The 19,031-nt window shown below is 41.6% G+C and overlaps 1 protein-coding gene across 2 annotated transcripts in view; it reads left to right on the top strand.

Moving 5' to 3' along the window:
* The window catches only part of SIM1 (SIM bHLH transcription factor 1), a 58,426-nt gene that overhangs the window by 31,585 nt on the left and 7,810 nt on the right, over nucleotides 1-19,031 (top strand). For both annotated transcript variants that reach the window (XM_081856416.1, XM_081856417.1), the window contains exons 8-10: nucleotides 1,902-2,049; nucleotides 10,944-11,109; nucleotides 17,656-18,061. In XM_081856416.1, the coding sequence (XP_081712542.1) occupies nucleotides 1,902-2,049; nucleotides 10,944-11,109; nucleotides 17,656-18,061 (720 nt within the window). The remainder of the gene's footprint in view (nucleotides 1-1,901; nucleotides 2,050-10,943; nucleotides 11,110-17,655; nucleotides 18,062-19,031) is intronic.

Here is a 19,031-nt window from a genome sequence, read left to right as displayed (position 1 = left end):
CAATTGTGATAGAGACAGAAATTCAGCTGGCAAAAGGTATTCTGTAACTACATCTTCCTGCTGGGGAAAGTGGGTACTGTTAAGGAAAGTGGGTAATGTCTTTCCAAAAAACAAAGGGTTAGCCCTAGCTGCTACTGCAGACTTCAGACTAAGTAGAAGTGATCGCAAAATTGTTCTTAAGTTGGAGACACTGCACAGGAAGGACTGGGGTTTTGTGTCACTTTAACAGCACAATCCTACATGTTTCCACAATGAAGGGAATCCAACTGAGTTCAGTGAGGTTTTCTCCCAGGTAAGTGGGCATAGAATGCAGTTTAATGGTGCAATCCCATGCCCTTTTCTAGACACACACAACTCCCAGATTGGGAGAGGTGATGAAAGGGGATTGGTTTATGACAGTTCAGTGGACATAAATTTATCTTTGGCTTGTTGTAGGTGGGGTGGCAGGGGTGTGGCTGGTACAGCATTAGAACCTTCTAGATCTTCCCGTGGCATGCCCCTGAGCTGCCCTTCACTGCAGTGTTAGGGGATCAAAGATCTGATAGGGGATCATCCTCTCTGAGGAGGTCTGATGCATTCATAGGGCCAGAGGTAATAGAATACAATGTAAAAGTCTTAAATCCAATTAATCCAGGTTGTTTTGGTTTGTGGTCCACAGCTTTTGGGACCCATCCTAATTAAATCTATAGGTCTATAGCTTTAAATGTGTGTTGCACTTTTAATTGCTGCCATTCTGCACGCACTGACTTGAAAGCGCCGCTGAAAACAATGAGACATTTAAGTAAACATGGTAAAGGCAGGCTTGCAAAATATTTTGTTAATTTTGACTCTCAGGTTTTGAGTGTTCAGTCTAAATTCTAATATATTTAACAAAATTTAGGACAAGGATGAGCTCTCAATATCTGCATTACAAAGACGGGCTAGTTAAAGTTTGGTAATTCATAGTTAGGAAGCTTTACAGTACAATCTTTTAGGACTGCTCAGAAGTAATTCCCATTAAGTTCAGTGGTTCTTACTCCCAGGTAAGTGTGTATAGAACTGTAGCTCAGTCTGCTTTCAGAATTGCTATGTTGATGTTTGACAGAGAAGGAGGTCATGACAGCTGAACTCTTTAGTAGTGTAGACACTACAAAGCCTTTAGTCTCTCTCATGACTGCCAGGAAAAGGCATTTTCACTAGAGACCATAAGAATGCCTTTTAATCTAACTGCTGACACTTGTGAACTCCTGTAACATAATAATCACATGCCAGAGACTCATTTTAAATTTGATTGACACCCTGGCTGGGAAGTAGACTGACTTTTGCTGTTAATGATTGATTGTGCTTTTGAGTCGCCATGCCCTTACAGTAGAGCGTTACGTTTCTACCATCTGCCACCACTTTGGTCAGAATTGTAATGGGAAGTGCGGCTTCTTTCAAAATAGGTGGAGGACCACAACTCCCACCATCCTTGGCCGTGCTGGCTGGGGCTGATGGGAGGTTGAGTCCAACAACTTATGGAGGACCACAGTGTAAGTTGATGTGGTGGTCTGGAGAGGTGCCACTCTTGAAAAGACATAATGTGCCCAATGACCTTAATGTACATCAACACGAATATAGAGGACTGGGAAAACCACATTCTATTTCTTTGCTGAGAACACCAACAACATCTCTCCGAGTTCACTTCTAATTGGTCCCACTCAACGCTATTCAAGCTTGTTGAAGCTAAAGGGAAGTAGTTCTGGATAAGAGACCACCCAGTTGCCCAGAGCTTTCTAAAAAGCAGGGAACAAGTTAAATCGCTGAAATATAATAAAGAAAATGGAGCCCTTGTAGAGATTTGTTAGAGTTCCTCTTTGAAGGTAAAACAGAAATGGAGTAACTGCTCATTAAATAAAGCAGCCCTTCTATTTCTTTTTCAGTGCTAGTGAAAGGTCAAGTTACCACAAAATACTATCGCTTCTTGGCCAAGCAAGGTGGCTGGGTCTGGGTGCAGAGCTACGCCACCATTGTCCACAACAGCCGATCTTCACGGCCTCATTGCATCGTCAGCGTCAATTACGTGCTCACGTAAGTACTAAATCCAGCGAGGTTTCTTGTTACTCCCCAGCAGAGTGCCTGTGTCAACTCCCATGAACATTGGGGCATTGCACACCAAAGTTCTGCTAATGCGCCAGTCCCATGAGTCCTGGAGAAGGGCTGTTGGAGAAAAATAAGTGCTTGATGGATTGCATCAAAGGTGCTCTTCTTTTCATTTTGCCTGTCATGGAAGTGCTTTAAGTGGGGGTCATAAAAAAAGGCAAATATTTCAGTCCTGCCAAGAAAACTCTCTTTGGCCCAGGGCTTGAGTTGACAAGGCCCATCCTTCTCCATGAGCTTGGTAGGAATCCACAAAGTTCTTTCATCTGCCTGAAAGCTTTTCCCTCCTGTCTTCTTCTGTTTCCCTAGAGGGGAAAGAACAAGATTTAGGGCTTTGTCACCCCTTGAGTTTGCTCCTTCTCCGCCTTTTTACAGTTGAAGGGGGCACCCTGCATTAAATAAAGTTTAATGCAGCGTAAAAGAAAGGTTTCAACGTACGGAGTTATTTATACTTAACAAACAGGACATCTGTTTTTCTTTTGCTCCCAAAAAGGGGGGGAAAACCTGGGAGTTTGAAGTTCTTAATTTTATCCAGAGTCTCTATCAAAGCCCCATGATTTCTTTCTTGTTCAAAGAGATGGAGACTTGCATGGAACTAGGTGGGGTGACCAGAAGGGGTTCAGTTAGCAAACTAATAAAATATAGGGGGGAAAGGGGGAGGAAGAGTAATGAAAATGTTGACTTTTGCCCTCACTCTTTATCCCATCATTGTTAATATTTAGGCACTGCCAGAGGTAGAGGTCTACATGGATGGTATTAGACAGCATACTCAAGGTGACTCCCATGTGAATTTGTTACCTCTTAATGCAGTGCACAGAGCAATCCCTAGGTATATTAACTCATAAGTACATCCCACTGTGTTCAATAGATAAACACTCATACAGGAGTGCAGACTTAGTTGCTTTCTGTTTTCAGGAGTAGAGTTGTTAAAGGGTAGTTAAGGGGAGATTCTCTCCCACCATCTGTAATTTATTTCTGGCTGTACTGGCTTACCTGTCAATAAAGTCCCATTGCTCTCAATGGGACTCACTTCTGAACAGACATGTCTAGGGGTTGCTTTTATGCAAGGTGTCATAGAAAGTACTATGTGCTCACTTGTGTGATGTTTTTATGCTACAAAAAGGTAAAAGTAGCCAAGGTCCATATTAGAGCAAGAATACCTATATTAGGCCAACCCAAGTCATGTGCTTTCAATGAAGAGAGTGAGAGAGACCATATATTTAAATCACACTGCTTTCCCCCAAAGAATCTGGGGAACAATAATTTGCGCTTCACAGAGCTACAATTCCCAGCACCCTTAATGAACTTAAGATTCTTGGGGGAAGCCATGTGCTTTAGATGTGTGGTGAGGGTGTAGCCAGAGAGACAAGCTGGTAATGCAAGAGACTGGAAGCCAGCCTAGAAATCCAATAAAAGCAGCCCTTTTGATACCATTGTATTAAATTTAAGGAAGTTGGTGGCATTGGAGCACAATCGATAGATATGGATCCAGATGAGGGGAACAGTATTTGAGGGGGGCACAGAAGAGGGGAAGTATATTTATAAGGGAGTGAGAGCCTGTGAAAAGCACCTTTCCTTCAAGTGACCATAGGGGTCTACCAATGGGGAGCAGGGAACTGACTGTGTGTGGGGGGGAGCACTTTCCCTCCATTTTCCCTCTGGTCAGCCTATGCCCCAAGGTGCACCCAGAGCTCAGCACTTCTTTTTGTCTCAACAACATGCTTTGACCATAAGGAATCTGAACAATAACATTTCTGTAAAAAATTGTGGGACAGTGAATGTTTTGCCCACTCCTTTTTACACCCTCTCCCCACTATTTTCCTTCCTTGTGCTGCCTTAGGTATTGGTTCCAGTCTGCCTTGCTAATTCTGAATACTTAGAGAATCTAGGTGTGGTAATTATTTTAGATTGCTTGATTTGGATTGTGTATCCCCAGCCCACAGGCTTGCTAATTGAGAAAGTTCAGGTGTTTCTTTTGTTGCTAATAATGTTGTCACTGCGGTGATTAAAAAGCCACATCCTGTGGCTGCTGATGGAGTGATCACAGTTGCTGGTTATAGCGGTTTACCTGGCACATCTGGTGGGCCAGTGGGCTGGCTTGTTTCTCGTTACTGCCAATTAAGTAGATTTTTGGATTGATTCTCTTCTCTCTCCTTTGCTTTGATGGAATTGCTTTGCTCTGTTTTGAAGAGGGTGGGCATGGACAGGAGAAGGAGTAATAAGCAAGTGACCATTGGTTCTACTGTAAAACATCATGAACTTGCAAATGCCCCAGGACAGTGTTTCCCAAACTTGGGTCTCTGGCTGTGTTGGACTACAACTCCTAACATCCCTAGCTAGCAGGACCAGTGGTCAGGGATAATGGGAATTGTTGTCCAAAAACAGCTGAAGACCCAAGTTTGGGAAACACTGCTCTAGGAGATCCCTATTGCACGGGCTGCCTCATTCCCAAGGATGCCAACAGGATTTCCTGCTAAGGCAGTGTCTATTCTTGCCAAGTAGATTTGTTTATATGGATCATCAAAAATCTGTTGGTGCCCACCAGATGTTGTTGGACCACAGCCCCCTTAGTCCATGGGGATTTGCTATTCTGGCAGAGGCTGATGGGATTTTGGGTCAAACAACATAGAGAGGGTGCCACAGGTCCCCCAACCCTGATTTACATGGTTGCAGTCTGGGAAGGAAACCCAAGGTTTCCCCAAAGCATTTATTTATTTAGAGCACTTTTACCCCACTCTTAAAGAAACTTCCTAAACAGATTACAATCCTACCCTTGGGCTTGCAATCTAAAGGACAGGACACAATAGGAATGTAGATTGGGAGAGAATAGGAAGAAAAAGCAAACCCAGGAATAAAATAACAACAACAGCAATAATTCTATTATTTATACCCCACTCATCTGGCTGGATTTCTCCTGCCATTCATTCTTACAAAGTTCTTCCAAGGGTCAGCTGGAATGGAAACAGTGCAAGGAGAGGAGAAGCCAGCAGATTCTAGTCTCTTGGCTTTTGGTCCAGCTTCCCACATCTCCCTCTGCAGCAGACTGTCAGTTGATGGAGGAAGGAGCCTTATGGAGCTGCTATCTTGTTAAGAGCTGATGGAGTGGTCCTGATTTCCTTCTCCTGCCCTGCTGCAACTGGATAGAATGACAATTGCTCAATGGTGTCACTGGGGAGGAAAAGGCAGATTGGACTGTACAATGACTTACCAATAACTGAATATGGCAGAGTCAGAAAACAAGGAGCTGACATTTAAAACTATATTAGAATGATAGAATGTGATAGAACCCTGGGAACTGTTCATTTAAAAGGAGTAACTGAAGGTATTATGTGTAATCTAAAGATAAACTTATTTGGCTTTTCAAGTAATGACAGACAAAACAAATCTTTTAGGACACTGGAAAGATTTCACTGTATATTTTGTTGTTGTTTCCACCTCCTTGGACTGTTATGGGCTACACAGGATCAATAGGTGGGTACAAAATAAACATTTCTATAATTCTAGAGGCAAAATTCTGCAAGTTGAGAGGCAAGTGTGGGCAGGACAATGGATGTGACCTTTGTACAATAGGTTACATTTCAGCCATACAAAAGCCGGTTGGTTTTTTCTACACATCTACAATCTCTTCTTCTTCCTTCAGGCAAGCAAGACACTTGATCACATTTCAAGGACACATTGGAGCCAGGCAAAAGGACTTGAGGAGGGTCCAGAGCAGGACTGGAGATATGCGTCGCTTGAGGGGGGAGGCCTGGGGAGCACCCTGAGGGTTACATAGAGAGGCATGAGGTTATCCTTAAAATCACTTCCAGTGCAAGGATTACTGATTCAACAGGAAAGTGCCTTTGCTGATGTTAGGAATCTTAGGCTGCGTACACCACGTATTCAAAGCATACCCTCCCCAAGTATCTTGGGTACTGTAATTTTTTAAAGGCTGCTGGGAGCTACAGTTCCCAGAATTCTTTTTTTGGACAATGTGTGCTTTCAATGCATGTATGGGGTGTACAATAGCCTTCGTTGGCATCAGATTATCTTTGGCACCATAGATGCAGTACATTGGACTGCCCATTTATGATCTTAAGGAAGAGTCTGTTTTCTTGAATTATAGGTTTTGCAGTTTTATATCCCTCATCCCTAACTTTCTCACTAGGAGCACACCAGATGCTGACCCCTCAAATTCCTTCTATGATTCCTCCCTCCACCTCTGCTCCTGTTAGGTACACAATAACAATTGCATTTATATCTCACATTTATTTTACCAGTTTAAATAAGGGTGCTGAATGTATATTTAGTCAAGCATTACAGCACCCAGGGCTTAAGCAGATTAGAAATGAATAAATCCAATTAAAGACCATGTCTGTGAAATTTGATAGGTCACCAGCATGAATGAACTGTTTGCACAGTAACAATAAAAACCCCATTAATGATTATCAACTTACAAGAGGTTTAATCAAGGATCAAATATATAAGATGTAAAATATTTAGATTAAAAAGAGAGAAGATTTTGAATTCATACCAATAAATATAACTGATGTCTGTCTTTTTTTGGATGGTCATATTGCTATTATGTGTCTTTTGCTGATTACTCATCATCATAAGCTGTAATGAACCTCTGGGGTTGTCTGCCCAAGATCTTGAAGTATACAAGAACTAATAGATGTTTATTCAGTTCTGTCTCAAAAACCTTCCAGGAATAGAACCTACAGATTCACTGGGAATTATTCTTACTATTCACTGGGTTCCGCTGTTCCTTGCACGCAAACCATGCGCTTCCCAGCCACTTCTCAGCTATGTATCAATGTCAAAGAACTGCAACTTATTTTCCGTTTTCACTTAGGAAGACTTTTAAATGGGAAGAGCTGTAGCACATGCAGGAAGTCTCAGGTTCCATGCATGGCATCTCCAGGTATGGGGTCTGAAACTGGCATTTCAGTGTCCAATCTGCCTAATACAGCAGTATTTAACATAATTATGAAGCAAACAGAGCTGGTTACTTTACATTGAAGTCTTAGGTTGGTTATAGTTTGGGTCATGAAGCCAAAAGATCCAGCAGCAGCCTCCTGAGACATATTTGAGTTAACCCAGTTGAAGTCAATGGGACTGTGAACTGACCTAAATCCTCATGTTTTCATTCGCTTCAATGAAGTTCCGTTTACAGAAATATTAACACAGTAGATTTCTATGCTGCTTCTTTGCTGACGCTTCCAAACCAGCTCACATCCTCCATGAAATAAAAAGCCCATTGTAACAATACCATCTCTTGATTCTCTTTGCATCAAGGCCAATGGTGAAATCTCCACTGGAAGGTTTAACTATCAGCTGTGATGGGAGCCCAGGTTAGCTCCATGTCAAGTGCTTCCAAAAATCTCATACAGAATGACTAGCCCAAGCTCATTTGAGATTCTTATCGTAACAGAATGAGAAATTGAACTTGGATCTTGTGATGCTCAATCCAACAGCACTCATATTAATGGTCCCCCCTCCCAACATGTAAAAAAGATTGCCTTGAAGATTGAGGTGAAAATGTCTAGTCTGGGAAACAGCTGGGGGTCCCTATTAACTTTGCATGTAATGGGGGATGCTCTCCTACTGGTGTGTGAGGATTTACATTTCTGTGCTATTAATACAAATAAGAGATACTGTTTATGCATAAATGCTTGGATATTAAAGTAGAAATGCAAAGGTTGGCTTTGGGAAGATGCATTCTTAAAGGAAAGATGGGAGCTGTTGAAATTGGCTGTTTTATCTCTCATCTAATAGGCTTTCAGTGTATTCTCTGCAGACATGCTGCTAAAAAGCACCTATGAATTTAAAGTCATGGGAAATTATGCTATATATAAAAAAACAACCAATACGCTAGCTTGCCCAGTGTTAACATTGCAGGATTCAGGGGCACCACCTGCTCCGAAGGATTGAGGGGGCCCGTGTGTGATGTCACACGGGGGCCTTCTGAACATTGAGGAAGCCTGGTCCCTTAAAAAAAAAAAGGGGCGGCACAGTGCCTCGGCCCCCAAGAGCTGGCACCCTTGGCAGAATTACACCAAGTTAAAAGGGTATTGTTTCATCTGAAACATTGAATCAAGTTTCCCTCTTTATAACTTGGGTGCCAATTCAGGGTGATGTTGAGGGGTTTTGTGGTACAAAAAGTTGGCTAACATTTAAATGCCTTTGTGAACTGTCTGAAGTGTCCTTTGGTATGCTCCATGTGCCTTGGTGCCTGCCCATACAAGGAGCCTAGATTGAGAGAGTAGGGTAATGTAAGCTGCTTCCAGGAATCTTCTTTATTGAGAGATCAGGGGCAGGGGGAGAGAGAGAGAGATCTGTGAAATTGTTTGGACCCTAGTTGAGAGCCAGGAGGCTCTTGAGCAGGGAGATGTGTCAGAAGGAGAAGGAATTGATATTGGTCTATATTTTTGAATAATTTATATTAATGGGTTTCCATAATGTATTTGTAACTACTGTTGTTTTTCGTTTTCTGCACACCACATTATTCTTAGATATCATGTGGTATAGAAATGGTCTACATAAGTATCTTCTACTTCTGATTTGCTTGGATAGCTCAGTTGGTTACAGCATGGTGCTGATAATGCCAAGGCTGCAAGTTTGATCCTCGTATGGGACAGCTGCATAATCCTGGATTGCAGAGGGGTGGGCTAGATGAGCCTCAGGGTCCCTTCCAACTCTACAGTTCTATAGAACATCAGCTGGACTTGCAAATCTCTCTTCTGAAGAAGCTAAGGCTGAAATCACTGTAGCTTGCAGCACCCCACCTATCTACCCTCTCGCTTTCGAAAAAGAGCATCTCTTTCTATGTGTATTTTCACATTGCTTATGCCTCTTCCCATGTATATGTAGCTTTATAATTGGCCTTTAAAGCGAGATGAGCGCCACAACCCCAGAGTCGGTCACGACTGGGCCTAATGATCAGGGGTCCCTTTACCTTTTTAATTGGCCTTTATCTGTATAAATTTTCAGTTTGTCACGACAGTATTGGCTTTTGTTATTGTCACTTCCTGCCAGGGTTTTGGCTAGCTGATTGGGCAGAGACAGCAAGTTAAACGGTCCTTTTTTTGCTTTTGGTGTAAATTCAGTCGCCAGCCTGCAGTGTCTGTGTTTATGGAACGGCAGTAAAATACACAAAAAGGTGGGGGGATCTGCAGTGATTAGTACAATAACTCAGCTTCTCTCCTGAGATCAACCTATTTCTTAAGCACAGTGATTTATTCCTCCTAGAGCCCACAGTTCAACTTCTCTAACTGGGTGGCTCCAGGGTGAAGGAACTTGAGTTGGCAGAACAAGAGCCTCTTTTTCCAGGTGTAACATTTGCCAGACTGCTGTGCAGCAGAAAAGTGGCATTCAGAAAGGTTTTGCCCCTCCTGAAGTAGTCGAGTCCATTCTACCACTTCCAAACTCAACTCATTAATTCTGCTGCATGTGAAGCTACAGTGAGGCTATAGAATTTGCTGCTGTAAGAAGTGGTGATGGTTGGTTCCCACCCCTTTAGAAGGGGATTAGACAAATTAATGGAGGATAAGACTATCAATGGCTACCACCACCTCCAGAATTAGAGGCACCATGCCTTTGATCAGTCTCTGAGAAAGAGACCTGTTGGCCTTGTGTCCTGCTTTTGGACTTCCTTTAAGCATATGGTTGACTACTGCGGGAAAGCAGGATCCTGGATTTTGGTCTGATCCACCAGGGCTTGTCCTATGTTCTTAATGTAGGTTATGAATGTAAGCCAGGCCATTGTACAAAACTTCCATTATGTCCTGACACCCATTCCATTGAAATAAACACCAACGGACACAAGGCAGAAACCTGACAAATGACCAGAAGCATTTGTATATTCAGATTGATTGTACCTCATCTGTCAATTTCTAGACAAGCCAACTTTTCAAACTACCACATTAGTTTATAGTGCTCCGTGTATTCCCAGTTATAAATATTTTTGCATGTGGTATAATATAGACTAGACCTGTCACTTTTATACAGGAGGTCTGGCTTTGCCCAGTTCCAGTTAATGAGCCACTGTTCTTGGCTTGTTTAAAGTTATGTAATGAATTAACTCTAAACTAATGAGTTATCCATCAAATGCGGATTGTCTATATTGAGACCCACACTGCTGTCATTTTAATATATACAGAGGCCTGCACCACAAACAGTTCAGGTGGATTTATTTGACTAACTCTAGAGCAAAATTTGGAGCAAACTTCAACACTTCTAGTTTTTAAAGGGATTTTCCCCTCAGGTCTTATGTGTAGATTATAATAAATGAATCCTCTTGTTTATCCTTTGAAAAGCCTCAGAAATTTGGATATATTCTTAATAATTGTGTACTCTTTATCGTCTTAGACAATTTTGTGACTGTGTACTGTTATAAATCTTTCCTTCCAATGGATGGTTTCAATTGTATCTATTTATTGCCTTCATTAATGCTTGATGCTCTTTGTTGTGCCATCTGCATTCACTGACTCCTTATTGACATATGAAGCACTGGGCATGAAATTTAACTATGCTCATCACTATATTTGAAGAATTCTCTGTATGAATGGACAGTCTCCACTGCTCATGTGGAGCATTCTCTTGTCCAGGGAAGACTGTTTGATGTGTACCTTTGCTATTCTCTCTTATTTATTCCTGAGCCGCTGCCTCCCCTTTCCACTTTTCTTCTGTAGTCTGGAAAGAGACACACATTTGCTACAGGTCTGTATATTTTATGGGATGATTTCTTACAAAAGGGACCAAGACACTGCATAAAATGAAAGCTATACAAGTTAACCCCAAGTTGTCTTGGATGGTATTAATTTCACCTTATTCCTTTTATCCAGGGATACAGAATATAAAGGACTACAGCTCTCATTGGATCAAGTTTCAGCAACAAAGCCATCATTCCCATATGCAAACTCAACACCAACAATCACTGACAACAGAAAAGGAAGCAAGTCACGTCTGCCGAGCACAAAGTCAAAATCTAGGACATCTCCATATCCACAGGTATGAATAACATGATTTTTTCATTATTATGGTTGTGCTTAAAGAAGGTCTAACTCAATATAAGGGAGTTTCCTATGCTCCCATATCTTGGAGAGACTCCATCTGAAGCTCTGGAGATTCATTGCCAGTTGAGTGTAGACAGTATCAAGCTAACTGGATCAACAGGTCTGATTTGGAGCAAGGCAGCTTCCCCTGCAACATATATTCTATGTTCATGTGGGAAATAAATTATCTAACTCTGGGGCGACAACTGAAAATATTTTCTTGGTGTCCTTGTCTGCTAATCTTACTTTGTAAGAGTATGAACAAATGTGGTGCGTGTGTGTGTGTGTGTGTGTGTGTGTGTGTGTGTGTTAGTGATTAGGACATATGGAGGAAATTCCATCATATCCTTGCAGCTCTCCTGCAGAAGAGAGCTTCTCTACTTAATGGAGGCTGCCTGCATGGTTTTGAACTCTAGTAGATTAAATGATGAGGAAAAACTGAACATATGAGGTGTGAGCAGGTAGTGAGCAGAGAGTATTATGAAAGTCGGTGGGCAGGGCTAGCTCTTCCATTAAGCTGAGGAAGGCAGCTGTCTCAGATGGCAGGTACTAAGTGCTGGTGCAGAGAGTAGAGTTGGAGAGGTAGATGAGCTTGGTTTATTATATGAAATGAAAGTGATAGAATACATCAATGCTGTTTCAGACAGTAAATTTTCAATTTAAGCAGGCAGCAAATACTACCATACCTACATACCTTAATCTAAAGAATGGAAGAATCCCTACCTATTCTCAAAAGCCTCCAGAAGTGAGCATGACAATTTTGCCAGCAAGACTCACGCTAATAGTAAATTAATAAATGCAGAGGAGGGGGAGGAATAGCATACCTGTCCTTAAGAGTGTGTGTGTTCCTTCCTTGTGAACACTGATGGAAGGTCCTTGCTGGAGCTAGGAGAGCCAGCTGACTTTTTGAAACCTGGGGGATTTATACCATTTTGGTCAAGGTGTTCCAACAGAAAAGAGAGGAAGGCCTTGAGATGAGCAATTTCTACAATTTCCAATAGTTCTACTGCCTTTTCCCCAGAGCTCCTGCCCAGCTTCACCTGGTCCATATTGCAGATTAAGTGTTTGAAAGGAAATCATCCTGGTGGGGTATGACTGAACTGATTATCTTTTGTCTGCTCACTGTCTTCAAATTATCAAATTATCAGGTGGTGAATAAAGGTTACCAGATGTCCCCGATTCCCGGGGACAGTCCCCAGATTTACACATCAGTCCCCATACAAAATCCATTGAAATTGAAAAGCGTCCCCGGATTCATTGAAAAAAAAATCTGGTAACATTAGAATAGACTAGCAACTAAATGTACATGTGCTGACCTTTACGCAAAGTGTGAGGAACTCAGGGTGTTTCCTGAATGCCCTTAGGGCATGTTTTGATATCAAACTTGTACCAAGGTCACCAGAGTTCATCATGTCATATTAGAGCTATGTCAATTTTCTTACCTATGCTATAATAAACAACAGAATAAGTACAGATTGACACACACCTATTCACAGTACAGCAGAAATTGACAAGAGGTATTATTGATAATGATCATCTGAATGTACGGTAATCTTTCCTTATAATGACCGTATAATGAAAAGTACTCTTTCTATAATGGAAACACTTGGTCAGCATCTGGTTTGACCTTTCAGGGGATCTTCTGCAATTCATTTTTTAGCGCTGTTGGAGAATTGTGTTTAAGCCACTGATTGGAATGTTATTTGCAGCTGTTTAACTCCAAACTTATTTACTGTAATAGCCTTGGCTGATGAGTGTCAATGAAATATTGCTAAGCTTTCATGTGATGAATATTGATATCTCCTCCAAAAGCTAACCATCTTATACTGCAGCCTGTTACTTTCATTTAGAAACTTCTGTTTCGTTGATTAAAAAGGACTGCATAAATAATGGGTTGGACCCAATGGTGACTTTGCAGAAAGGGCTTCTTACATAAGTTAGGATATCTGTTTTTTGTTTGTTTGTTTTTGTTTTGTTTTGTTTTTGCCAATCCCCCCCCTCCAAAATACGCTTCCAAAGTCTGGGGAACAAAGAGTAGAAAGGAATAAAATATGACATGGCAGGGTAGCTGCCGTACTTGGGTGGTGTGGGCGGGGGTCAGATTAGTGATAATCCAGTATCCACTAAGGCAAAGTTGCCATAAGATACCACTCAACACATTCAGCCCACCAGACTTCATACCAATAGACCCATACAATTTTTTTCCAACTTTGAAAAACACAAGGGAGAATCTCTCCATTTTCTATTGCTAAAAGTAACCCCCAAACTGGCATTGACTCACTAGCAGCAGAGGTTAGTTTAATGGTTGTGCTGTGTTACTTTAATCTAAGCCTTTTGCCATCTGTTCTGCCTATAACAGTGAATGCAAAATGAACATACATAAGATTTCAGAGTTACATTAGTAAAAAGCAAGATAAAAGTGATTTAAAAGCATGCATATGTTCTCAGCACAGTGCAGACAGCATCTGTGATTCCCCCTCAAGTTTCAGGCACAAATTAAGAAGAAAGTTGCAAATGCCCAGTACTGCAGAAACCTTTGATAGCAAAGGAGACTTTATTGAGAAGGCTTTTCTCTCTCTCTTCCTTTGTAAGAGCAGTGGTGTTGCCCAGGAATTGAAATAAGAGTCACATAGGTTGTAGCACACATTTGACTTTGGGTGTGAAGCCTGGTTCTGTTGTCCTTGGCCAGACTGGCACTGAGACCTATCAAGGTCTGATGGGAAGGGTTTGTGTGCTGTTTCCCCAAGCCAGCCGGCAAGAATGTGCTAGCGCTTAGCAGCTTAATAAAGTTACAACCCGGCGCATACTGATGCATGCTTAAGTTCCCCTGAAATCTACCACGTGCATTCTCAGTTTTCTCAGCCTCTCTTCTTAACCTAAGTGTTTTACAGCTTTGTAACTGGTAAGCCGATCTGTTCCCCTGAAGCAGCTTGCCTTGTAAGAGCCTGAAAATGTAAGCTTTGCAGCTCTTTCAACAAGAAAAGGAGGGAGTGGGGAGCTAGACTCTCGTAAAATGTATTGATTTTCCTATTTTGTTTCTGTATTTATATAAAGCTTAGGTAAAAAGAGAGACCATGAAAGACTTTACCTCCTTTTGGCTGCTGTCCAGAAACCACTTAGAGCCGACTCACATGATCTGCCCTTTCACTGCATGGGGATTTTTTGTAGCCACCTTGCCAGGGTGATATATAAAGAACCTGATATATATAAATGCTATAATGCATAACTTAATTTGAGCCAGGGCGCTCAGTTACAGAACCTGTTCTTAATGCCAGGGATTGACATCATTATTATACAAGATTTATATACTGCTTACTAGAACAAAAGATCTCTAAGCAGCTTACGGAATACAGTCTATAATATTTATTTTAAAACACCAATAAAAAATAAACATAGAAACAAGCGAAATATAAAATAACACTGGTAATTCTAAAACACTTATGTTTGCTCAAATTACATTCCTGGGCCATGGGCGTAGCCAGGATTGGTGGAGGGTGGGGGCAGCCAAAGTTGTTGAACTTTACTGAGAAAATCAGGGGTAAAAATACCCTGTAAATAGGACATTGCGGGGGGTTGGCTTCTGCTGGGGAGGGGGCAGAACCTCCGATAACTGAGTACTTTCAAAGCTTTTCAATAATATTTGTGGATCTAGCCCCCCCCCCCCCCCGGTTATGCCCATGACCTGGATAGGGATGACCTTGAATGATTTTTAGCCAGGTTGAGTATTTTTGAGCATACCCCTGCCCTGCTTTGTGATAAATGGTCTGGAGGGTAGGACTTGAACCAATGGGTTCAAGTTACAAGAAAGGAGATTTGGACTGAACATCGGGAATAACTTTCTGACAGTAAGAGCTGTTTGACAGTGGAATAGACTACCTCCGAGGTGGTGTACTTTCCTTCATTGTAGGTTCTTAAGCAGCGGTTGGATAGCCATCTGTCTTGAATGCTTTAGTTGTGATTTCTGCATCTCTGGTGGTTGGACTAGATGACTCTTGGGGATCGCTTCCAACTCTACAATTCTATGATTCCAAATACCATCAAATATCACATATCTGAGACAAAACCTCCAAATCAGGGGGCTGGAACATACAAGCAGAGTTTCGAACCAGCTCTGATTGGGAGCTCCCGGGCTTTAAAGAAGAATCTAATGATTGCTGTCTGGAGGAGCTGCTATTGCATAACAAATGCAGGACAAAGATAGAGCAGAACATTTGTGTTATAATAAGCTATGAGGTTTTAGCAGGAGGTTTTGGGGTATGCACAAGTGAACTTTTGCACTTGCAAACTGTATTGAAAGCAAAATAATGTGTGACTGCCTCAGTAGCTTCACGAGCACTAATAATCATGAACGCACAATAAAAAACACATATGGAGGGTGCGCTTAGAAGTCTGAGCACCAGGGTGCCAACTTGAATGAAATATTGGGTAAGCCCCACCCTGCATAATCAATCACACATGCCATTTGAATGGCAATGCCCATCAACTGGGGGGGGGGGCAGATATTGGCTCCTATGCTGAGAGCCTTTGGTATAAACAGCAGTCAGGTAGGCGGTGACTTCCTGCAGAAAACTGGCAAGGAGTTTCTGATTCAGATCAGACCATATTCCAGATTGTACCCCATGGCTTTCCCCAAAATAAATGTGGGTAAAGCACACTTATTTAAACATGAGATCGAGGCTGGTGAAGTACAGCTTGCATTATACTTAAACAGTACTATTATTGCAACTTTCGTGTGCTTAAGCAACAGGGCAAAAACACAATGCAAGCTGTCCCTAATATGAAGCACTATGGATGCCTCTAGTAATGCCATCCTTGGTCAATGCTCACTCCCCCATCTCTTGTCATTCTGCTGGCACACTGGATAAGCACACTGGATGTCAACTCTTGTTCCAGGAACTGCCAGTCCCTCCTGCTGGAAGCTATCAGTACAACAGGAAGAACTGGGCTGACTGGAGATGATCAGAAATAGATCATATGAACTCTCTGGTGCTCCTTTACTGCCAGTAGTCCTTTTAGTTTTGGAAAGTGGTGACTGATTTCAGGAGTGACTCCAGGCCAAATAAGCTCTTAGTGTTTGTCCCAAGTTTTATCTTGTAATTTGACTAGACAAGTCATGTTAACAGCTGTAGAAGAGTTGACAGGAGGAAAATGAGAAGAAACCACTTCCAAATATGGTTGGAATTGGTCAAGAGCATGCTTCTATTTTGGCCTCATATTTCTCCCCCTCTCTTTTGATTTCATTTCTTCTTCATGAGAACTTAATTTGGTTTCCTTCCCCCAAATATACCTCCACCTTCTTCTTGTTTGTGGAGAGGTGAAATTAAGGTGCATCAAAGCAATTGTTATCTCACACTTTCTGGTGCATTTTCCCACCGCTCTCCTTATTGCAAAAAGTATTATATTTTGGGAAGTGGGTTTGTTATGGAAGACTTTAGCATTATTTGCCTGAGATACTTGTACACCAGAAGCAAATGTTAAAAACAAACAAACAAACAAACAAACAAACAAACTGTAACTTCACAACCTGAATATGTGATTTAATTCCACCAGAAAATAGTGACAGTCTAGAAGTGCCATGAATACTACTGTTGAACTACCAGTAAGTTGAACTTGTGTTTCAGCACATGTACATAGAATTGCACTGTGATCATAATACCAGTGATTCCTAAAAAACTTCTGCTTAAGAGCCTTTTAAGTACATGGCTGTGGATTCTGGGGAAGCAATAAACTTAGAAACAAGTGTTTGCAGGTGAGAAGGGGGAAATGACTGCCCAAACATAGTTTTCTGGCCTCTATAAGCACTTGGGAAATGGTGTCTTCATTTGCCACTTTTAAACCTGAGAGCCAGCAAATAAGTATTAAGGGTGGAGATCAAACTAAGAAGGAGTTTAACTGAAACATCATATTGGCACAGTAAGCCCATAAAGCAGAGTGAGTGGGTGTTGCTGTTACAGCAGTATCACTAGACACAACAGAGCACTATTGTGAAAAGCTCTTGCATAACATGGGATTATATGGAGAGGGCTAGAGGTGGCAGTGGGTCTGATGCCACTTCATGGAGTCTTAAAAGGATTTTGGCCATTGGGATTGTGGCTGAATAGACAAAAACAGTCCCATTTGACTTCTATAGCTTTTACATTTATGATTTCAATCAGGGGTTTTTTTCAGCTGGAACTCACCAGAACTCAGTTCCCGCACTTCTCAGGTGGGTGTCATTGGTATTATAAGAGAGCAAGGGAGGTGTTCCTGATGAGTTCTGGCACCTCTTTTTCTTGAAAAATAGTGCTAGTTTCAATGCAGAAAGCTTTGTAGTGCTATGTAGCAGTGAGAAAGCAGGCATTCTGATTCACAGCCTAGTTATGGATGCAACTTGTCTTAGTCCTTCTTCAGTTCTAACTCCTCCGTTTTGTGAATTGGGTTCTGAGTTTTCAGTAAATCAAATTGCTTCTTAGACCGTATCCCACCCTTAATGTCTTCTTTCCCCTTTTTCTTTGTATTGCAGTATTCTGGATTTCATACAGAAAGATCTGAATCAGACCATGAAAGCCAGTGGGGTGGCAGCCCACTGACCGACACTGCCTCTCCACAATTGATGGATCCCATTGAAAGGCCAAACTCTCAGCATCACGATGTCTCCTGTGCCTATAGACAATACTCAGACCGCAGTGCTCTCTGCTATGGTTTTGCACTTGACCATTCCAGGTTGGCTGATGACAGACACTTCCACACTCAGGCCTGTGAAGGTAGCAGGTGTGAGGCCGGCCGATACTTCCTTGGCACACCACAGTCTGGGAGGGAAGCATGGTGGGGTTCCCGATCTGGACTTCCCTTAACCAAATCTTCTCCTGAGAGCAGAGAAGCCTATGAAAACAGCATGCCTCATATAACTTCCATACACCGAATTCACGGTAAGTGGTAAATGTACTGGAAGGCAGGTTGTGGTAGCAACATTGAGCCAGGGTTTGAAAGGCCTGCCTCGAATGGTCTCAAGTTGACCATTTATGGACCTAACAATGGAGTTAGGAGATATCTGTGGTCTGTTTGTTGACTAGCACCTTACCTGGAAGTAGGGATGGGGGAGAATTTCAATTTGGGTCACATTTAAAGGTGAATCTATCCAATTCAGACATTCCAAAACTGTGTGAGCACCAAAACACAGCCATCCTTCAAAATTCATACTTATCCAAATTTTGCAATGCAGTTCTCCAACCAACCAGTGGTTACAAAAATGCATATATTAAGGGAAAGTGTGTGTAAAAATAATTAATTTCTGTACCACTTAATATATAAAAATAATTTAAATTGTGTGTAGAAAACTAAAGTAGCAGCAACAGGCAACTTAAACAACAATCAAATGTTGCAAAAATACAGTTCCATAAACAAATAATACATTAATGCAAATTGTGAATAAATACAGACCAAAATCAACATCTTCTCCGTCTAATACACCTCCCTCTCAGCCTCCTGGCTCTCACCCAGAGCCCAAACAAACTCACTGCTCACCCTCATAATCTCACCAAAAAAGAAGACTCTTGGAAACTAGATATTAGTGAGAATGACAAACAAAATACATTATATTTGGAAAAATTGATTTTACCCATCAATATTCAGGGCACTGGGGTGTGTGTGTGTGTGTGTGTGTGTGTGTGTGTGTGAGAGAGAGAGAGAGAGAGAGAGAGAGAGAGAGAGAGAGATTTTTAAAAGGACCATTTCAGCCAGTCAATTGTTATTATTCTGCATTATAATTATTGTAATGTATTTATGGTCCACATTTCCCCCAAGTTGGGATTCAAGGTGGCTTGCAACATTTAAAACAACATTATAAAATACAATTAATAAAAAAAAATGTTTGAAATACAACAGAACACATTTAACATC

Source organism: Podarcis erhardii, assembly GCF_964252035.2.
Source record: "Podarcis erhardii genome assembly, chromosome: 3".
Classification (NCBI taxonomy): domain Eukaryota; kingdom Metazoa; phylum Chordata; class Lepidosauria; order Squamata; family Lacertidae; genus Podarcis; species Podarcis erhardii.
This window is presented reverse-complemented; position numbering and strand designations above follow the sequence as displayed.